We start from the raw sequence: 22,697 nt of genomic DNA, 5'->3' as shown, positions 1-22,697 counted from the left end.
CGATTGAGACACACAAATCAGCACAGTAACACAGAGTTGAGAAAGAATTCCTTTATTAACGGAAAATCAAATCCCTCTCTTTCGCCACACAGCTAAAAAAAAAAAAAAAAAAACAGCGACCCATAAAGACAACTAGAAAAATAGGCTATGAAAGCACCAGCGCAGCACTGTCCCGGTAAGGAGACCTCAGCGGTCCGGCTCGGTCATCGCAGCGGTGGTCCAGGGAACCGTGGTGGGCCGGGCGGGCAGGTGGGTGGGGCGCCCCAATAACCGCTGGTCCCTCCGAGAAACACCCCCCCCCCCCACACTTCCTGCCCAAACCCTCCGCCCGCCCCTCACTGGCCATTCTTCAAACTCAGCATCTTCTCCTACAGAGAGGAGAAACAGAATCAGTCAGCGTCTTCACTCATCACTCCTCCCCCTCGGCCCCTCTACCCCAGTCCCCCTCCATCCTCACCTTGATCATGCTCTCCAGCTTGACGGCGTCGGCGGCGAACTTGCGGATGCCGTCACTCAGCTTCTCAACAGCCATCTGGTCCTCGTTGTGCTGCCAGCGGAACTGCACCTCGTCCAGACTGACGTGCTCCAGATCACTGCTCTTAGCTACGCAGGGAGAGAGAGAGGATGAGCACGGCTGGTCCGAGAGGCAGACTGGAAACCGAGAGGAGGGGGGACAGACACACTGGACACAGATACAGACAGAGGGGAGAAGGACAGATAGGCAGAGACCCTGGACACAGGTGGAGAGGGACAGAGACATGCAGAGACAGACGGGACACAGAGGGGATAGGGACAGACAGGCAAGCAGGGCACGGACCGGCCTGTGCAGTCAGCGCAGCGGTCAGCGGCGTGTGCTCCTGGCTCAGCTCGGACAGCAGGCCAGGGGAGATGGTCAGGTAGTCGCAGCCGGCCAACGCCTTCACCTCCCCCACGTTCCTGAAGGAGGCGCCCATCACCACGGTCTTGAAGCCGAACTTCTTGTAGTAGTTGTAGATCTTCGTCACGCTGATCACACCTGCACAAGGGGGGGGGCAATCTCCTCGTTACTGCAATCGTTTAAACGGCATCAATCGTGTCGGCATTGCAGATCGAGCGGCATACCCGGGTCCTCGCTGGGTGTGAACTCCTTGCGCCCGCCGTGCTCCTTGTGCCAGTCCAGGATGCGGCCTACGAAGGGTGAGATGAGCGTGACGCCCGCGTTGGCACACGCCACGGCCTGTGCGAAGGAGAACAGCAGCGTCATGTTGCAGTGGATCCCATAGGTCTGCTCCAGCTCCCTGCAAGAACAACACTGCGTCAACACACACACACACACACACAGCTCTGTCCACTCCAAGTACCTTGAGAATCGATATGCATCACGATAAACATTTAGTCACGATATCACAACTGAATCGCCATCGAAAACCTCAAATTAGGCTGTGTACTTAAAAGGACCAACTTTAGCAAATTCCCATTAACAAAATATAAAAATAAATAAAATAAAACCACTAATAAAATATAGGTAGGTAACCAAACAGCAAGCGACCGCAGAGGCACTCTCAGCAGCAGGACAAGCGAACGGCGCTGCAGGCTAGTGGGGTGCCTGTATATTCCTGCTCTGGATTCTGCCCATAAGGTCCGTTTATAATGGGGACAAATAAAATCTGCATTTGGAAGGTAAACTGGCCACGGGTCCTCAGAAACAGTCGACTCCATAGAATAGTTGTGACAAAAGGCTACAATGATGATCAGGAACGGTCAGCCCTTCTACTCACCGTACCAGAAGCACAAGAACAGACAGAAATCAGCCGGAAACATTGCATTACTTGAACAGCAAAAACTCAATAGATCTCCCTGGGACAGAGCACACGAGTCCCGTTTCAACAGTACCGCTTCTCAGCAACGCAACAGAAAATACTGGCACCAAAGAGCTGCATCACTTCACAAAACAAAAGACACAACATTGGCCAAAATGGTTTAATAGAGGTATGCAAAAAAAATATACAACATTTTCTTCCTTTTGATAGCGCATACAAAAGGGACGGAGACTAAACTAAATACATAGAATATGTTGAGCTGCAAAGAGATCTTAAGAAAGGGATCAGGAAAGCAAAGAGGGAAACAGAAAGAAACATAGCTCTTGGATCTAAAACTAATGCCAAGAGCTTCTTTCCAATATTACAACAGCAAGCGGTCAATAAAGGAGGAAGTGAAACAGATAAAGGCCAATAATGGAGGTATCTTGGAAAACGAACAAGATGTGGCAAATGTTCTAAATGACTATTTCACAGGTTTTCACAAAAGAAAAGACAGATGACATGCCACAGGTTAACAACCAGTCCAGTCAAACCCTAAGAGAGATCAGGATAAATGAGGAGGAGGTACTAAAGGGACTAGCAGAATTAAAAACCAACAAATCACCTGGGCCAGATGGGATATTTCCAACAGTACTTAAAGAAATGAGGGAAATTTATAGGCCGCTAACTCAAATATTCCAAATGACACTTAGAACAGGGGATGTGCCCACTGACTGGAAGACAGCAAATGTCATACCAATCCACAAGAAAGGGGACAAAACTGAGCCAGGAAATTACAGACCAATCAGTCCCACCTGCATCACCTGTAAAATGTTGGAAAAAATTATTAGACCGAAAGTAGAGGAGCATCTTAATGAAAACCATATTCTTGGAGATAGTCAACATGGGTTTAGACGAGGCAGATCATGTGTTACCGATTTATTGGAGTTTTTTTAACATGCAACTGCAGATCATGTGAAAGCATATGATATGATATACTTAGATTTTCAAAAAGCTTTTGATAAGCTTCCAGACTGATCCTCCAATTCGAAGCTGTAGTTATTCACGATAATGTAAGTAGATGGATTATGAACTGGTTGATGTGTAGGAAACAGAGGGTGTCGATTAGAGGAGTCACTTCTAACTGGAGGGAGGTTGTTAGTGGAGTTCCACAGGGATCAGTACTAGGGCCTGTGCTTTTTCTAATCTATATTAATCATCTGGACTCTGGGATAGTTAGCAAACTTGTCACATTTGCAGATGATACTAAAATAGGCGGCTCAGCAGATACAATCTCGGCAGCACAGGCTATTCAGAGGGACTTAGATAATATTCAGTTGTGGGCGACACCTGGCAGATGAAATTCAATGTGGACAAGTGCAAGGTATTACATGCAGGTAACAAAAATGTCCACTATAATTACACTATGGGAGGAATAGAACTAGATGAAGTAACGCATGAGAAAGTGAGGAGTCCACATAGACTCCTAGATCTTTCTCCATCCAAACAATGTGGGGAAGCAATATTAAAAAAAAAAAAGTGTAGAATTGAGAACAAGGGCAGTGATGTTCAGACTGTATCTGGATACTGTGGACAGTTCTGGGCTCCACACTTCAAGGATATCGCTGCTCTAGAGGCAGTTCAGAGGAGAGCAGCCAGACTTATTCCAGGTCTGAAGGGAAAGTCCTACCGAGAGACTGAGGACCTGAACCTTTTCACCCTGGAACAGAGGAGACTACGTGGGGACTTGATCCAAGTCTTCAAAATCATGAAAGGCATCGACCACATCAAACCAGAGGAGCTTTTCCAGATCAGCAGGGACACACGCACCCGGGGACACAAATGGAAATTGGGCTTCAAGACGGAAAACGGGAGACACTTCTTCACACAAACTCCCCAGCGATGTGGTAGATGCTGAAAAATTGGGAACGTTTACAAATAGACTGAATAGGATCCTTGGATCACTTAGTTATTAATGGACACCAAGCAAGCACGATGGGGCAAATGGCCTCCTCTCATTTTTAAACTCTTATGTTCTTAAACAGGAATGTATAAAGGCGAGAGGGGGGGCAGACGCAGGAGATTTTAGTAACAAGGTGCGAGACCCAAGCTCCGATTCTCTCAATGGTTTTGGGAGTAATAATGCAGTCCACACTGCTCCATGTCAGGGATGATAAAGCGCGCAGCTGGACAACTCAGATTGAAAAACAAAAACATTCTTCTACCAAGTCTGAGAAGCGACTGAAGTCGGAGCTGCACTGCAGGGTTGTGCCGTGTCGTATTAGCTCTGAAGTGGATTGTGAAACCGAACATCTCTGACCACACAACTTCTTTCACCAATGCAGATCGTGCATTAAACCGAAGCATGTTTCTATTAAACACAGCGCACTTTAAACCGGGACCAGCGGTTTGCTGTGCAATAAAACAGACGCAATTATCCGACATGCAGTAATAAAGCCTGTGAAGCCCAATACAACAGATCATCTATTTGTCATGGACAGTTACGTCTACATTTTTAATATTCAAAAGCATCAGACGTCAGCTACTGACCTTCAACAGGAGATGAGTGTTCGTGTCGGTAGAGTGAGACTCAGCACAGAGACCGGGACCCAGAGCAGAGACGACACTGACTGAACACAGTCTGTGTGTAATGGGTCATGTGTGGATGCAGTCATTATTTTCACTGTAATAAACTTTGTTTTTGACCACTACTGTACTGCATGGATAGTGTTCAATATACAGCACTGTAATGGACAACGTACACCGTCCGGATAATTGTGCTCATCATTCAATTAGAACCATGACATTTACTTACATCTTTGTATCTCCTCTGTGAAGAAAAATAAATCACTGGAGAGAGTTCAGCATACGCAGGACACACATTAACTGTTTATTGCTTCAATTTTCAGTTTGCTGGTTCTGATTTTGTCAGATCTTGAAAATGAGGAAACAGACATCATCTCTGCCAGCACTTGCGATGCACAAATAAACACGCAGGTCGTCACGCAGGGGCCCGATGACTGATCTATAGGACTGTAGTTCACACTGCATTCGTGTCAATTCAACTGCAAACCTTATTTCTCACAAATCACTGGCATAAAAATAAATGAATATTGATTCTAGAAGTCAGAGAATCGATGCAATATCGGGACAAATAGAACTGCGATGCTACAGTAAATCGTTGCAGCGGCACAGCACTAGTGCAGGGTGTCGCACGCCCGGCTCAGCAGCCACACAGAGGGTCTGCCGGTCATTCCTTGTCAAGCGAGCTGTAATGCTCAAATAAATCTGTATGACTTAAAGAATCTTTAATCTCTCAAAAAGCTGTCCTTGTCAAGACAGTCCACGTCTCTCTGCTAGGACAGCGTCATGGCTGGGGCGTGTCCACTCTCATGTCATTGGGCAGACTAGGTGTATTCAGACTCTTATCCAGCCACCTCCAGTTTTGAGATGCTGGACATGTTGCCATCGAGTTTGACAAGCGGTCCTGAAACTTGGCCGGCCGGCTGACCGCTTCTACACAAACGAGAGCGGGGTGGGCCTGGATCACCGTGGACCTCTGCAGCCCGACCGTATAGCCTGCTGTACTGCGCAACGCGGCACGGACACCTCACCGGCCAGCCTCGATGCCCTCCCAAGTGGAGGAGAGCTTGATGAGCACGCGGTCCTTCCCCACGCCCTCCTGCTCGTACAGCTCCACCAGCCGCCGCGCGCGGGACACCATGGCTGCCCGGTCGAACGACAGCCTGGAGAGCGAGAGAGAGAGAGAGAGAGAGAGAGAGAGAGAGAGAGAGAGCGTGAGAGAGAGAGAGAGAGGGGGGTGGGGGGTGGGGGTGTGAACACAGACGGGAGCTCAAGCCGATGGTGGAATGATGCCAGAGCTGCTGTCCCACACAGGGAGCCTCAGCTTCCCCTCCCCCCCCCCCATGAGGCAAGAAACACGATTACATAACTCGGACACACACACGGACGGACGGACAGCCTGCAGTGACACTAGGAGCGGAGACGCAGACTGGGCTGCGGTCACCAGTCAGCCGGAGACCCCAGCACTCACCTGGCGTCCACCTCAGTAGACACACGGCCAGGAATCTTCTTCAGGATCTCCAGGCCGAAGCTCACGAACAGCCGGTCCATCGCTGCGGTCACCTGCTGCTCCTCCGAGCTGAGGGGGGAGGAGAGTCACTTTACTACAGACGCAGAGACGCACGGACAGGCAGGCGGACGCACAGACAGGCAGGCGGACGCACCCCTCAGTGTCCAGGCCGTGCTGGATGGCCTGCTCCAGGAGGTGCTGGTATTGGGGCATCTTGGCGGCCGCCAGAATCAGGGAGGGGTTAGTGGTGGCATCCTGGGGCTTGAACTCATCAATGGCTAGACAGAGAGAGAGAGCGAGCATGATTAGTCTGGGCACTCAGGCACTGTGCCCCACCCACTCAGGCACGGCGCCCCACCCACACTGGAACCGAGACCCAGACCCCAGTGAGGGAGACGGGAGTTCAGGAATCAACAGTGCGAGCAAGTGTCTGCGAGAGAATCCACCACGGAACATTCCCCAGTGCCATCTCTTCAATCAAAAATAAAATACAAACACTTTACTGGAGGGACCAACAGACATCAGTTCAGCCAGAGCATCAATGGAACAGCAAACACTACTGTAAAGACCAACATTTACAGAGCCCTGCCCTCCCCTCTCCCTCATCACCCCCTCCCCCAATCACACTGCAACCCTCATTGTGAAACTGCACTGAGCCACACAATCGCTGCCTGTGTCTGCCCCCCCCTCTCAATCTCACACTGATGTGCAACTTGGACTGTCCCTGTTGCGTCACTCCCGTACGATCTGCACCCCCACCAGGACTGAGGGCGCCGCAGTGTCAACACAGGGCTCAGCTGGAACACGAACACACACACACACACACACCTTCCTGGAACAGGATTATTGCATTACACACAGACACATCCACCGCCCTCTATCTATCCCTCCATCTCCCTTCCTCATTCACTGAAACCCATTCTGTTGCAACAGACTGCAGGAAGAAAACTAAAATAAATAGTCAAGTATCAGCGCAGTCAGCGTGTCAGACATGAACAATTACCCACCCACCCCGCTGGAGGGGCACACACGGACACTGCCACACGGGCACTGCCACCCCGCCGCGACGCCCCAAGGGTTTGTACACAGAGCCCGGGCCGGACGCAGCGGGGAGCCCTGGGCGGACCCCCGGGCACAGCTCCGCCACCTGTGGGCCGAACACGCGTGGAGACACGGAAGCACCTCCGCGACCGCAGGGGCTGAGCCCGGCCTTACCGTTGAAGTCGCCGGTGTCCGCCACCACTACCGTGTGGCGCTTGAGCTGCTCCAGCACGGACTCCATCTTCCTGCGCTTGTCCGGGGACACTGACATGACGGGGGGGCGGCGGCGCTTTTATAGCGGGGGTTCTGGAATGCCGGCGCGCGCGGACGTTCGGTTCTGCGGGTCCTCGCGGCGTCGCCTCGGAGACAGACAGACAGCGCGCGGCGCGGGGGCGGGGCCAACACGAACCGGCCAATCACAGCTCCCAGAGCCGCCTGCCCGGATGTTAGAATCACCCCATCCGTCCTGCGCCAGGCGTTCTGTAGTCTGCTGACATCATTCATGAGCAGACTCCGCCCAGAGTATACATTATTCATATCATTCAATTATTCATGAGCTCCCAGAAAGTGCACTGTCAGCGTGACCGAGTCGCTCTGCCCCCCTCCCTGTAGCGGCCCGCTGTCGGCTGCTCTTGCGTCACTGATCTGTGTGTGTGTGTGTCTCTCTCTCTCTGTGTGTCCAGTGTGTGTGTGTGTGTGTGTGTGGGTCCCTGGCAAAACCAGTCACCTCATTAATTTTTCAATTTCAAATGATTCCTCTTGTTTTATTGTATGTTATCTGATTATTTCATTAAAACATCCTTGTGATTGTGCGTGTGTGTGTCTATTGCGTATGTCCAGTCTGAGTGTGTGTGTGCGACTATGTGTGTGTGTCGCTGTGTGTCCAGTGTGATGATGTTATTCAACAGATGTTTGTAAGATGTCAGACAAGCCACACCCCCACCCTGGGGCTGCCAGTGTGACCCCTGACCCCATGACCTCTAACCCAGGTTGCAGAATATAGCATGAGAGGAGCAGAAACTACAGTTCCCACAGTATCCACAAGGGGGTGCTTTTTTTGGGGGGAACATGTACGGAAACTTTTCACATTTGTTAACATTATAATGTTTACAAGGGAGGTAGTGAGGAGATACACAGACTTCACACAGAGATACAGTGATACAGTGATACAGTAACACAGAGATACAGTGACACTGATACAGTGACTCAGTGATACAGTAACACAGAGATACAGTGATACAGTAACACAGAGATACAGTGACACTGATACAGAGATACAGTGACACAGAGATACAGTGACACTGATACAGTGACTCAGTGATACAGTAACACAGAGATACAGTGACACTGATACAGAGATACAGTGACACAGAGATAAAGTGAGACAGATATACAGTGACACAGTGATACAGTAACACAGTGACACAGAGATACAGTGAGACAGATAAAGTGACAGTGATACAGTGACACACTGATACAGTAACACACTAATACAGTAACACAGTGACACAGAGATACAGTGACACAGTGACACAATGATACAGTGATAGTGACACAGTGACACAGAGACACAGAGATATAGTGACACAATGACACAGAGATACACTGACACAATGACACAGAGATACAGTGACACAGTGACACAGTGATAGAGTGATAGAGTGACACATAAACCCTTTCCCAACCTCTCTCTATCTCTCCTCTCTCAATCAGTGATTGTCAGTCTGCTCATGCTCAGAGCTCTGGACCACTATGGAGACTCCAGGAAATCAACCCCACGGTTCCAATCAAGGGACTACCAGCTACAGTATGACATGTCTGTCTGTCTGCCTGTCTGTCTGTCTGTCTGTCTGTCTGCCAGTCTGTCTGTTTGTCTGCCTGCCTGTCTGCCAGTCTGTCTGTCTGCCTGTCTGCTTGTCTGTCTCTCTGTTTGTCTGTCAGCTGCTCCACAGCAACAGACTTCTCAGACAGAGGCCAACTCCCTGTGTGTCTGTGTGTGAGTGTGTGTCTGATTGTGTGTGAGAGAGCGTTTGTGTTAGTGTGTGTGTCAGTGTGTGTGTGAGAGGCAGCAGTAGAGAGAGAGAGAGAGAGAGAGAGAGAGAGGAAGTGAGGGACTGTCTAGGCAGTGGAGAGGTGCAGCAATAGGGCTGGGAATGAGAGAGACGCTCCCCCTGCCCCCCCTCCGCCTCCTGTATGGGTGATGGGCGAAGGGAGGAGGGAGGAGGGGGAGAGAGACTAACAGAAAGAAAGAGGGAGAGAGGGAGAGAAGGAGGGGGATTGAGTGCATGTGAGAGAGAGAGAGAGAGAGTGATAGAGAGAGAGAGAGAGAGAGAGAGGGAGGGAGTGAGTGAGTGAGTGAGGGGGGAGGCAGGCACAGAGCGGTGCAGGCAGTGGAGAGGCTGCGTGCTGCAGTGAGGCTGCTGTCTGAAGGGGATATCTCTACCTCTCCAGCTCTCCCTCCATCTCGTTGCCGCACACCCCCCGCCCCTCTCTCATCCCCAACCTCGGCCTGCAGGAGAGGGGGAGGAGGAGAGACTGAACGTGGGAGCGCGGGAGCGCGGGAGTGAGGGAGCAGGACTCTACCGGGACAGAGCCACACTGAGCGACCGAGTGAGGAGACTGTGAGCCGCACTGACCGACCGAGAGGGAGACGGGAAGAGAGCGGCCAGGGAGGGGGGAGGGGAGAGTGGGTGAGAGAGGAGAGGGGATAGGACAGATAGTTAGAGAGAGAGAGAGAGAGAGGTGTGTAAGGGAGAGAGGAGGAGAGGAGGATCGATAACACAAAGAGAGAGAGAGGTGTGTGTGTGTGTGTGTGTCTCACTGTGGAACTGTGTGTCTGTCTTTACTTCTCTCACTCACTGCTGCTACACCTGCTGTGGTCCTGCCTCTATAAGCACTACTATGGCTCTCTACTCTTACTACGGCCGCTACTAGTAACACTGTGCTCTGGCTAACAGAACTACAACTAGCAGTGATCAGGGGCAGCAGTGACTGAATATTGATCCATGATTGATCAGCACTGGATGAGCATTGATTATCAAGGTGTTGGTTAGCTGTGTGTCACACTGTCTGTGGGTGTGGGTGTGTGTGTGTCTGTGTTGTCTGTGTATCTGTGTGTGAGAGTGTGGGTGTGTGAGAGTGTGAGTGTGTGGTGGAGCAGGGGAGGGCAGGAGATCTATCAGTCGGTCACTCTCAGAGAGCACTCACCCACTCACACCCGCTGACACACACAGACCCCTGGAGCCGTGGATAGGGCACTGGGGTGCTGGGACTGTGGGTTCTCTGTGTGTGACTCCAGGGCCACGGGCCCTCTGGATGTTGTGGATTTCGGTTGGCCGTGGCGTTTCATTGGCCCTTGCTTGGACGTTTGTTTTGAGCTCCACCCTCTGCTGTGGCCCCTGGCAGGCCCTCTGGGAACCCACTGGGACATTGGTCGGCCCTGGGTTAGGGATTGGGAGTTGGGGTTGGGACCTGTGGCTCCTGGCTGGTCAGGTGCCAAAGCGCCGTGAAGACTTTACCTCTGTTGATCCCTGCCTGACTCCCAGTGACCTGTGTTTGACCCCTGGTTGCCTCTGCTGCTACCTGGATCCTCAGTGACAACCGATTGACCCTCCTAGACTGAACCCTGACCTCTGGCCCCTGACCCTGGCCATGCGGCGCTCCAGCACTGACGAGTCTCCGTACCGCCGCAGCCCTTCCCTAGACAGCAAGCCCGGCTCGCCACCCCCCTGCACCTTCCGCCGCTGCAGCAGCCCCTCCGCCGGCCTGGGCTTTGGCCCGCCCCACGCCCCCCCCGCCGCCCAGGGCAAGTGCAGCTCCCCCAAGGGCAACCGCTACGTAGTGTTCTATCTGGACCTGTCCTTCATCTTCCTGCTGGAGCTGCAGCGCTGCGGCCTGGGCAAGGGCTGCCGGACCACCATCAGGACCCTCATGGTGCTGTTCAATACCAGCTTCTGGGTGAGTCTGAGAGAGAGAGAGTGTGTGTGTGTGAGAGAGTGTGTATCTGTGAGAGTGTGTGTATCTGTGTGAGTCTTGAGGGTCTTGAAAATAATCCAATTAAGTAATTTATGATTCCAGCAGGGTCTCAGCTCTGGTCCCTCAGAGACACAATCCAGCAGGCTGTGTGTGTGTGTGTGTGTGTCAGTGTCTGATTGTTGTCATTGTGTGTGTGTGTGAGTGTGAGTAACTGAATGAATGCAAGTTCCTGCTCAGACTGGTTGGGGGGTTGAGAGGAGGCTGCTGGCCTGGGGGGCCGCTCTCCTTGTCTTCTTCTTCTTATTATTTATTTCTTACAGTTTACACAAGAAACATTTCAATGCACTGTCATAATAATGTCTCTCTCTCTCTCTCTCACTCTCGTTACTGATAACTGTTAACCTCATTAGCATGGAGGGGAGGTGGTCTGATTAATTCCCACAGGGAGCAGGAGTCACACAGCAGAGACAGAGACAGAGACAGTCGTGTGTGTGTGAGAGTGAGTGTTGTGCTCAGACACAATGACAGTGGTGCAGAGAGAGATTGTGTGTGTGAGAGAGAATCCTCCCCTGGGATTCAAACAATATTGATTCTGTTTTATACTGCTCTCTCTATCTTCCCTCTCTCTCTCTCTCTATCTCACAGCACAGATTAGACAAGAAGGAAACTTTCCTAAAAAAATAAATAATTAAACTATATTTAAATTTTAAATGGAAAAGCATTTTTTTCTTCTTAATAAAGCGGTTGTTCTATATTTATGATGCCCCCTAGAAACAGCCATAGCATCAACAAACAGCACTTAACTCTCTCTCTCTCCCTCAGCTGGGGGGCTGTGGGGTGCTGGGAGTGGGGATCTGGCTGGCTGTCACCCAGGGCAGCTTTGCCACTCTCTCTGCATCCTTCCCCGCCCTCTCAGCCACTAATCTCCTCATCGCCACGGGGGCCGTCATCGTGGTGCTGGGTGGGCTGGGCTGCGTGGGGGCTGTGAGGGCAAGCAGGGTGCTGCTGCTGACTGTGAGCCCCCCAGACCGACACACTGATACACTGACACACTGACACTGACACCGACACTGAACCTCCCGACACATTGACACTGACACTGACACTGAGCCCCCTGACACACTGACACTGACACTGTGAGGGCGAGCAGGGTGCTGCTGATTGTGAGCCCCCCCGACACACTGACACACTTACACTCTGACACACTGACTGACTCTGACACTGAAAGACATACTGACTGATTGACACTGACACTGTCACTGCAGTAATTCTGATGCTGTCTCTCTGTACAGTTCTTTGTGTTGCTGCTCTTGATTTTCCTCCTGGAGCTTCTGTCCATCATTCTGTTTCTCATCTATAAGGAAGAGGTAAAGTACTCCCGCTCTTCTCTCATCAGTGTGAGTGTAACTGTGTGTGTGCTTTGTGTGTTTGTGTGTGTGTCATTATGATCTGGAACTTTAAATAAAATTAAAACTCTGGGGGAAAATCCATTAAAACATTTCTTCCCACCTCTCTGTCTCTCTCCTTCTCCATCTCTCCCCTCCTCTCTGCCTCTTCCCACCTCCCCCTTTCTCTCTCTCTCTCTCTCTCTCTTGTTTTGACCTTGAGATTGCCTATACTGGCAGGAGCATCTTCATCTGATATTCACCCTCACACACCGAGAGAGATGGAGAGAGGGAGAGGGAGGGGTGGAGAGGCAGAGGGGGAGAAGGAGAGGTAGAGTGACAGAGATTTCGAGAGAAGGGAACAGAAACAGACGAGACAGAGGTGGAGAGAGAGAGACGGGCTGGTGTCCCCTCTCCTCCCTGTGGATGGGCAGTTTCTGTTAGTGGCGACCCAGTCACAGAGCTGTCCGTCCCACCTGTGTCCATCGAGCCACATGTCCAGCTGGCCGCTGTCCCACCGCACACAGCGCCACCTGACTGACCATGTTTGTGTGTCTGTTTGCGTCCCCTCGAGACACACTGCTACACACCAGCTGACCTGTCCCTCTCTGTCTCCCTGTGTGCAGATAGACCACTATGCCCAGGCCGAGCTGCAGAGGGGGCTGCATCTGTTCGGCAGTGAGGGGAACGTGGGGCTGACCAACGCCTGGAGCATCATCCAGACCGATGTGAGCACAGCGCCCCCTGCAGGCACCGCGGCCCAGAGGACTGTCCACTGCCCAACTGTGTGTGTGTGTGTGTGTGTGTGTGTGTGTGTGTGTGTGCGCGTGTGTGTGTGTGTGTGCGTGCATGTGTGTATGTCAGGCAGCACCCCTCTCCTATTCTGACTCTCTCTCTCTCTCTCTCTGTGTTTCTTGCATGTTGGTGTGTTGCAGTTCCGGTGCTGTGGCGTGTCCAACCACACAGACTGGTTCCCTGTGTACAACACCACACGCGTGCCCGACTCCTGCTGCCAGGAGCACAGCCTGGACTGTGGCCTGGAGCAGCCCGGGACATGGTGGACTGAGGTGAGAGGGGGAACTGAATTAAAGAGAATCTCAGAACAGAACAAAGAAGCAGGAAACTGAGGTGCTGGCACTCACCTGTGTGTGTGTGTGTGTGTGTGTGTGTGTGTGTGTGTGTGTAGCCCTGCTATAAGAAGGTGAAGATGTGGCTGCAGGAGAATCTGCTGGGTCTGTGGATCTCTGCTCTGTGTACAGGATTGACACAGGTACCCCCCCACTGCACTGCTCTCCACACAGAGCATGGCAACCAAACTTTCAAAATTGTAGAAATCTCTAACTCCGTTTCAAATTAAATGTGAGATACTTAGAACAGGAAGTCAATTAGAGCCATTTCAAATTTACTTCCTGTGAAAATGCTGTCTATTTCAAAGATACCTCAAATAAAAGTCTATTTGAGATCTCATTTCAAGCTCCATTTCAAGATCTCTCAAGTAGAACAGGAAGTCAATTAGAAATATCTCTAATTAAACTTGAGTTTTCTTGAAATGGAGTTAGAGATATCTGAAATTATATTGAAGATATCCTAAATTGTCTTTCAAGAAATCTCTAAATGAGTTTGGCTTGTCAAACACACTAACACAGGTACCCACTGCAATCCACTCTATTCCACACTAACACCCTTTCTGACTTTCTCGCTCTCCCCCTTCCCATCCCTACCTCCTTCTCTCTCTCTCTCTCTCTCTCTCTCTCAGGTGCTGGCTCTGGCATTCTCGATGGTATTGTTCTGTCAGGTGGTCAAGTCTGACACATTCTACACGTAGAGCTCCCAGAGTGCACTGCTCCTACAGAGGCAACCCCCCCCCACACAAACACAGACCTGCTGTCTGTCTGCCCCCCGTCCCTCTCTCCCTCTTATGATCTCTGTTCTTTGGCACATCCCTTGTTTGACCTATTTGGTTATTTATTATATTAGATTATATTTTACAAACCACAAGGAATATTGCTATAATACTGAATTACACATTTATTTTTGGTAAGAGAAATTATTATTATTATTCTGAGTAGATTGTTATTATTGATGCGTGTTGTTATTGTTCTAGAGGTATTGTGGGTTTATTAAATATCAGAAAACTGTTTCTTCAGTGTCTCTGGAGTCTCACTGACCAGCATCTGACCACAGCTGGACCCACACAGAGACTGACCTGTGTGTGAGTGTGTGTGTGTCTGTGTGTGCGAGTGCAGGTGCGAGTGCGAATGCGGGTGCGTGTGTGAGAGAGAGAAACGTTGTCTGTGAAATATTATATTTCCATATATGTAGGTTTAGTATAATTGCATTGGCAGCACTGCAAATGCACAAGTCATGCCAATAAAGCACCTTAAATTGAAAACTGAAATTGAAATGGAGTGAGTGTGGGAGTGTGTGTGGATCCATATGCAGACACACACACACACAGCTTCTCTCTTTTTAACAAACAAAGTCTGGGAGTGTGTGGAAATGCTCTTTATTGTCAGAGGATTCTGTCTGACCCTTTGTGTCTCTGTGTGTCCCAGTCTGCCCCAGTGCGTCACAGCAGGTCATAGAAGTAGTCCAGGCCCTGTCCCAGCTCCCACACCGACACCCCTGTCCCCAACTCTGCAGCCAGAGACAGACGCTCCTGGACAGACTGGAGAGAGAGAGAGAGAGGGAGGGAGGGAGAGGGGGAGAGGTAGAAAGATGGAGGGAGAGGGGGGAGAGAGAGAGGTTATGCACAAGCTTTATATTGGGGTTCAGTCCAGGGCTGTGATTGGTCAGTAAGTCTCACCTTCAGTGTCGGGTAGTACACTGTGTGCCTGACGCCACTGCCCCTGAGAGAGAGAGAGACAGACAGACAGACAGACAGAGGGGTTAGTGTTGGTGTACTGCACCTGGAGACAGACAGACAGACAGACAGAAACAGAACGAGACAGACAGAAATACAGACAGTCAGGCAGACAGACAGACAGAGAGACCGAGCTAAATGGACAGAGAGACAGACAGACCTCTTGTACTCAAAGCTGTGTTCAGCCGCCTGCTCGTCCCAGACGATGCGTGGCTTAAACTGCTTCAGCAGCTCCAAATACCTGAGAGAGGGGGAGGCAGCGTTAGAGAGATAGTCAGTGTGCAGCTATGTTGTATTGTGTGACACCGCGGTGTGGGACCCCCTGACCTTCTGTGCACCTCCCTGGACCCCCAGGGGAGGGAAATTACAGGGGGAACACATGATGCACAGTTTCCCCCCCGTTACTGGCACCCCCTTGATAAAAGTGCGATAGTGAGAGAGTGAGAGAGTGAGAGAGAGAGAGAGAGAGGAGTGTCAAGAACTGATCGAGTGCGGGAGCGGACTGTCTCTGGGTTGCGGATCGGGGAACTGTTTTATTGCCAGAGTGTGAGCTGTGTTTGTTTGTTATTAGTGCATGTTTTGCTGGGGACCTGTGTGTGTGTAGCTCAGACTCCACACAGAGCTGGGTTGTGTGCGTCTGTTTTGCATCACCGCACAGATAAAAATAAACCTCACTTATTTCCCCCGAACCCGAGCCACTGCCTTTCCTTCAATCCCAACTGAGAGCCCGACCCACAGTGCTGTCACTCTGTGTCTGTCACAACAACTAGGAGTAAGCATGTGTGCGCACTGACACACACACTGACACACACACTGTCTCTCGCTCAGTGTTTTGCAGCGTGTTGTTCTGGGTCTGATTTTCCACACTCTGTTGCCCTCGATGCTTCAGTGCAGGACTCTGCACCCCCCCCCACCACAAGGCCACACAGCCCAGCCAGCATGAGAGAGAGAGAGATAGAGAGAGAAAGACAACACCTCGCTCTGAACGCCACAGAAAGAGAAAGAGAGAGAGACAGAGATACCGACAGACAGAGAGAGGGAGAGAGAGGGGGGGGACAGAAGCCCCTTTTCAGGGCCTGGCAGGGCTCGGTGTCGCTCCACCGCGATACCCAGCCGGTGAATGATGTGGCGCTGCGGATGTGCAGAGCCGCTGCGTGACAGACCGGCGGGTGTTTCAGGTGACAACAATGCAGGATGTCCAGAGTGAGGTATTCTCATGATTTAGCCTTTGAATTTCTTACTAAACAGAAGTGAAAACCAAAGGGCCCAGCTACCAAACTGTACAGTGAAGCTGCAGAAACACCCATCACAACATTCCCCATATATTCACATATATAACTGTGGACAGAAATATTAAATTTTTAATGGGAGAGTCTAAAACGCCGAGTTTTGAGCAAGAGTCTCAAGCGCAGTGTCGAGGTGGCTGCACATAACATTTATATGAATGCAATGAATTTATATCCATGACGGTTGAATGATTGACACACCCGTGCTGATGCCGCACACACTGATGTGTCAAGTGATATTAAGGCAAGCATGATGCGCTTCATGTTGCTGTACTGGGTTTAGCGTGAAACTGATACTGACTGTGAAGTGTAACTGGTTAATAACAACAGTAATAATAATTATCTTGCGAGTACAATAACTTAAGACGGATCACATGCAGCGCTTCACGTCATGATTATATTGTTAATGGTACTTAATTGTCTGCATCTTTAATTAGGATGACACACTGTGAACAGTGATGTCTGTGTGAGCACACAGAGGTGCGTCACTCTTACAGTCAGTAATCTACACTTCACTGGTGATTAACTGGGCTTGAAGAATCCATTCAAAACTGGTCGAACCAACAAGTTTGACTCATCCTTGATACCATGGAATCATTTGTAATTAAAAAGCTCTCAGCGTTCACTGTTATCAATAAATAAACGCACACCACAGCAGCCTGGTTCTGGAAAAGGGGAGAGGGAGAGAGACAGAGAGAGGGGAGGGCCGCACACTGCCCTTCACTTCACCTTCCCCTCTCTCTCTCTCTCTCTCTCTCTCTCTCTCTCTGCCCCTCATTCACTTATCTACCCCTACTCCCTCTCTTTCTCTTCTTCCTTCTCCCCCTCTCTCTCTACTGCTCACTCCCCCCACGGCCCCTCACCTGCCCCCCAGCACCGGCTCCGCGCCCCCCTGCTGGGTGAAGTCCATGCCGTAGAAGTTGAGCCCCAGCAGGATCTTGTGTCTCCAGCGAGCCTGAGGGTCTAAAGCCTCAACACAGGAGCGGACCCACGACACGGGGGCACTGGGGCCCGGCCTGGGGAGGGAGAGAGAGACCTTGATCAGTCGGATAATTGTGTCACTGTCAGAGTGTGTGTGTGTCAAGAGTGTCAGTGTGTCAGAGTGTCAGTGTGTCAGAGTCAGGCTGACCTGCCGGGGGGGGAGAAGTCATAGGTCATCAGGCTGAAGCCGTCCAGCAGGGAGGCCAGCTGGTGGAACTGGGCTGGTCCGAACAGACCAGGCTGGAGAGAGCTGAGGGACAGGGAGAGGAGGGGCAGTGTTACCCCAGGGGGCAGGAGTGTCAGAATTACCCCAGGGGGGTAGGAGTGTCAGAATTACCCCAGGGGGGCAGGAGTGGCAGTATTTACCCCGGGGTAAGGGGTGGGGGGATGGCAAGCACGCAGCCCAGCCCCGCCCTGCGCAGAGATACACTGAGATGAGACACCAGGTGCACCAGGTCCCTGTAACACAACAACACAACACTGTCACAGCACAACACTTTCACTCACACAGGCAAATGGGAAAACATACACACACACACACACACACACACACCGCATATTGAGAAGCTCACATACACACAGTCTCTCTCTCTCTCTCACACACACACACATCACATACTGAGACACACACATACACACGCACACACATCACATACTGAGACACACAGAGAGTCTCTCACTCTCTCCTGTGTCCTCCCAACTGACTCCACATCTCCAGTACAAACCCATCGAAGCCCTTGGCCTGAGAGAGAGAGAGAGAGAGAGAGAGAGAGAGAGAGAGAGAGAGAGAGAGAGAGAGAGAGAATTAACAACACAACAACACAAGTGCCGACACCGTGTGGCCGACAGGAGCCTCACATGCCAACACCGTGTCTTACAGGGAAACTTCGCTGTAGAAACACATTCCGAGCAGTGAGTTTCTCATGTCAGGCTCAGTCTGTGAACCAGAAGTAAGAGATGGAGAGACATGTTGTGAGTCGCAGGATGCAGACTCTGGAGCTGTGTTGCTGGAGTCAATGGGGGAAATCAGAAAAGTCACAGAAATCATTAAAAATAACACTTTATGCTCGTTCGATCACCCTATTTGTCCGAAAGATCCATCGGTTTTGTAGTCATTAAAAGTGTATTTTACCATCCAGAACGGTTGCTATTATTGCACATGATTATTCTGTTTGGGAGGCTGCCGTGTAGGCGTGTTCCCCACAGCAGCTGCAGAGCTTGCGCCCCGGGGACGTCATAACATGTTCCGCGACCTCTGGTTCCTGGCACATAGACTGAACTGGACACGAGAAACTCACAGCACAGAGTGTGTTCCTACTGATAGGATAACCTGAAAAACGATGGATTTTCAGTGGAGTTTTAAATCACCACTGCCCCCCCAACTGGCTGGCTTCAGAGTCACACCGGCTACCCTGGGGACACGATCAGTGTCACACAATGGCACAACGATGGCACAACGATGGCGGTGTGAAGGGCAACGCAGCAGCAGCGCACCTGGGCCACCTCCACTGCCTCCCTGGCCATGAGCTCGATCTCATCCTCGCTGCCCAGAGCGCTGTCATAGTCCTCATAGGACCAGCCGTCAAACAGCAGCCGGGGCCCTGGGAGAGGGAGGGAGTGGGGGGAGAGAGGAGCAAGAGAGAGAGGGAGTGGAGAGAGGGAAGGAGAGGGAGGGAGCAGAGGGAGGAAGAGAGGAGCAAGAGAGAGAGGGAGGGAGAGAGAGCAGTCATCACAACCAGAATATTCTGTGCAATTGGAAGGGTGAGAGGGGACAGGGGGAGTGGGAGGGGGCTGCAAAACTCACAGATCTTGATGTTTTTGTTGGTCTTCTTCAGAGCTTTCATCCACCCTGAGAGAGAGAGAGAGAGAGACAGTTGGTGGTGTGTAGCATACCCCGGTCGGTGTCCTGCAGGCCGCTGATGTCGTAGCTCTCGGTGTCAGTGCAGTGTGCTGGTGTGTGTAGTGGTGGCGTGTAGTAGTGTTGTGTAGTAGTGGTGGTGTGTGTAGTGGTGGTGTGTAGTTGTGTAGTTGCGTACCTGGGTCAGTGTCCTGCAGGCCGCTGATGTCGTAGCTCTGGGGGCCGCGGCGCCGCAGCTGCAGCCAGACCGGAGACACCGAGGAGAGCCGTCCGGCGAACAGCCGAGCCACCGAGTAGCCATGTGCGTTCCACTGGGGGGGCAGACAGGGCTCAGAGGGATTAAATACACCGACCCCCCAGCACTGCCCTGGCAATTACCCCAGCCCTGCCCCGTCTCTTACCCCAGCCCTGCATCCCCACACTCTTACCCCAGCACTGCCCTGTCAATTACCCCAATCCCGCCCCACCTTTTACCCTGTCTCTTACCCTAGCACTGCCCTCCACACTCTTACCCCAGCACTGCCCAGTCTCTTACCGGAGTGACGTACCCCAGCACTGCCCCAGTGAAGCCACTGCCCCGGGTTGAGGGTGCGCAGTACTGCCCCGCCTCCTGCAGAACCTCCCGCCAGCCCGGGTCCGTCCGCACCAGACCGCGGTCCCGAGCACACTGTGACACCGGGCCCTGAGACACAACACACACTGTAACACAACAATCACACACACACTGTAGAACCGGGCCCTGAGACACAACACACACACACTGTAGAACCGGGCCCTGAGACACGACACAACACACACACACACACACACACTGAGACACTGGAACACAACACACTCACACTCTCTCTCTCTCTCTTGCTTAGTGTGATCAATAGCTGTGATCAACTCACACCTCCTTCTCCTGGCTCTTGGTGGGTTTCTTGGGGTCAGTTTTGGACAGCGTGGCGTCCAGACGCAGGACAGACAGACAGGCGCACAGTAGGGTGAGCCCTGACCCCCACATCACAGCTCAGCCTGGACACACAGACACAGAGAGAGGGACAGAGGGGTCAGATTCTGACAGTGTGATACAGTACAGTGACAATTATTAGTATAACACTCTACTACGATCAATAACAAACGCCCGTCGTGTCTGTACATACTTTGGCGACACTTGTGTAAACTTGTCAATAAAGCTGGTTTTGAATTGAATCTAAGTGACTTCAGTAAAGAGAACAGAATAAAAACAATAAGCTACAAAATAAGTCCCTGTGTGCGCAGCGCGACACCTACCCCTACCCCCCTCTCTCTCTCTCTCTCTCCGCACGGCCGGGTCGTCACTGATCACCCCGATCGATCGGCCGCTCGCACGCTGTTCACACGCCGCCACCGGCGATTGGAGGAGCCGCGCCGACCGGAAGGCTGTGCTATTGGCTGCGTTCACGACACGCAGACTTTTCGCAGACTCTGCGACGAAACTGTCCAGGTTACCCGTCGCATTAACCTGGCCGGAAAATACGTCACAATGCGACGCATCCACAGGCTGCAAAGTCTGCACAGCCGTGCAGCTGCTCAAGAGGGACTGCGCAGGTGCATCCGCGGCTTCAAAACAACAAACGAGCGCTGAGTGACAGAGACGTGTCAATCACAGACAGACTCACTGCAGCAGCGCCACCTAGTCAGGGGGTGAATCGCCCTTGATTAGTCCAGCAGGTTTGAGTGACGGTTCTTCTGACCCAATCAGTGCGCAGGTGGGCTGGTCTGGATGGTATCGACTGTCTCAGTTTCAGCAGCAGCGCCGGTTCATTGACGCATTAAAGCCCCTGTCTGCGCAGACCTGCAGTCAAGAGCTGCGCAATCACTGATCACCGCCATGAGCCCAACATACAGCACTGACACACAACACAGCACTCACCGGCTCCGTGCACAGTGACATGTTAATATCATGTTCATATTAATGTACCTGCAGAGCACATCAATTAAGCTGCTCAGATAACAGCGCCAGACTGACAGAGATCACAGGATTTAGCAAGAGGCAAATGGAGGGGCATTTATTATTTTTATTTCTTGGCAGACGCCCTTATCCAGGGCCACTTACAACATAAGTGCAAAACAAAGTGCAAAAATACAGTGAAGTACAAGGCATCAATCATTACAAATTCAATTTAACTAAAACATAGCAATTCAAAATAATACATTTTACAAATTCCAATTTACAATTTACACAAGTACAGTAAATTAGGTCCTACATGCTGGACGGTGAAAGCTAAGTGCTGTCAAGATGTCGGGTCACAGACGAGGGCTACGAGAAAGGGAGCAAGGAGGAAAACAATCAAGAACGCAAGTAGCAAATAAAACTGTGAAGAGCTATCTAGCAGGGATAGAGGACTAATATTACAAGTGCTGTGAGAGATGCGTCTTGAGTAAGCGCCGGAATGAGGTCAAGGCATCGTAGACCCCGTTCACATTTATTAGGCCGGCCCCTCAAATTTAGTCCGTTTTTTCTCAGACACCCTGTTCACAATGGCGGGTTTAGGAGCCTCAGTGCGTTACATATGCGGGCGAAAAGGGGCCTAAACGAAATGCATGCCGGGAATAAACACATCTGCTCAAACAGACCAGTGACGCAGGACATTAGGTCTGATTACAGGTGTGTGCGATGTGTTTATAATCACAACTTATTAACATCGATTGGCTATTGTTCGGTTCTATATTTTATTTGAAAGTAATCTTAACCCTTTGCAGCCGAAGCTTTCTGAAATAATTAAAAATGCGCTGGTTCAATGAGAATCTAATTCATATATTTCCCTTTTCAAATGTCTATCTTCGGTTCTGCAAGTGTAAAAGTGCTGTTACAATTCACCCAAAGCGAAGCACCTTTATTAGCACATCTGCATTAAATCACAAGAACTCCTATGCATTAGTATGCAATCGTCTGCACGGAAAGCAGCCTCTGTGACGCGTCTGTAGTGATAATATCCTTCAGACAGCAGCGCTGCGCACTTTTCATCTTCATCCTCATTGTAACAGCGCTTTCATTTCTGCATCGTCCCAGTTGTCTCCTCTAACGCCGGCATTTGTGATTGTACTGCTCAGCTCAATATAACTGCATTTCGGATTGCATAGTAAATAACTGGTCTCGTATTAAAATGCACTGATTTTAAAGGAAACGTGCTTCGGTTAATTTTATATCGTTTTAATGCAACATTTGGATAATTAATACAGTTATGGTCCCGTTCACAATTTCACAAGGCAATTTCCACGTGTAAAATGCATACTGTTAAATTTCAGACTTCAATCATACTTAGTACAAGAACAAACAATAGCAAGTTTACCAGCTACACACTTTTATTTTAATCGACCGAGTAGTTTGAACTGTTTACATTATAACTCATTACTTAGCCTAGACTTTTATAATATATATATATATATATATATATATATATATATATATATAT

General features: G+C 50.7%; 3 protein-coding genes across 4 annotated transcripts; 1 reads left to right on the top strand and 2 right to left on the bottom strand.

Annotated features, from left to right (window-relative positions):
• Positions 1–36: 36 nt before the first annotated feature.
• taldo1 (transaldolase 1) lies at positions 37–7,285 on the bottom strand. The gene is made up of 8 exons (XM_066700364.1): positions 7,087–7,285; positions 6,026–6,149; positions 5,833–5,940; positions 5,393–5,524; positions 1,102–1,277; positions 818–1,015; positions 458–603; positions 37–368 (listed from the first exon to the last, which is right to left on the bottom strand). Exons 1-8 carry the CDS (start codon positions 7,181–7,183, stop codon positions 336–338), a joined length of 1,014 nt encoding a protein of 337 aa, XP_066556461.1. The 5' UTR covers positions 7,184–7,285; the 3' UTR covers positions 37–335.
• Positions 7,286–9,286: 2,001 nt separating this feature from the next.
• tspan4a (tetraspanin 4a) lies at positions 9,287–14,640 on the top strand. The gene is made up of 7 exons (XM_066700363.1): positions 9,287–10,869; positions 11,710–11,901; positions 12,180–12,254; positions 12,899–13,000; positions 13,208–13,339; positions 13,459–13,542; positions 14,029–14,640. Exons 1-7 carry the CDS (start codon positions 10,564–10,566, stop codon positions 14,095–14,097), a joined length of 960 nt encoding a protein of 319 aa, XP_066556460.1. The 5' UTR covers positions 9,287–10,563; the 3' UTR covers positions 14,098–14,640.
• A 122-nt stretch (positions 14,641–14,762) lies between these two features.
• On the bottom strand, positions 14,763–20,846 carry chid1 (chitinase domain containing 1). 2 transcript variants are annotated; one of them, XM_066700361.1, is made up of 13 exons: positions 20,533–20,846; positions 20,153–20,274; positions 19,796–19,942; positions 19,439–19,571; positions 19,207–19,251; positions 18,897–19,003; positions 18,083–18,144; positions 17,769–17,861; positions 17,551–17,652; positions 17,285–17,437; positions 15,296–15,376; positions 15,079–15,121; positions 14,763–14,940 (listed from the first exon to the last, which is right to left on the bottom strand). In XM_066700361.1, exons 2-13 carry the CDS (start codon positions 20,261–20,263, stop codon positions 14,842–14,844), a joined length of 1,176 nt encoding a protein of 391 aa, XP_066556458.1. In that variant the 5' UTR covers positions 20,264–20,274; positions 20,533–20,846; the 3' UTR covers positions 14,763–14,841. The 2 variants fall into 2 exon arrangements, with proteins under 2 accessions (XP_066556458.1, XP_066556459.1); XM_066700362.1 differs by lacking the exon at positions 20,533–20,846 and adding an exon at positions 20,403–20,532.
• Between the last annotated feature and the right edge of the window lie 1,851 nt (positions 20,847–22,697).

The sequence above is a fragment of the Amia ocellicauda genome, chromosome 4 (genome assembly GCF_036373705.1).
Source record: "Amia ocellicauda isolate fAmiCal2 chromosome 4, fAmiCal2.hap1, whole genome shotgun sequence".
Taxonomy (NCBI): domain Eukaryota; kingdom Metazoa; phylum Chordata; class Actinopteri; order Amiiformes; family Amiidae; genus Amia; species Amia ocellicauda.
Note: the sequence above shows the minus strand (reverse complement) of the source record. Positions and strands in the feature narration are given on the sequence as shown.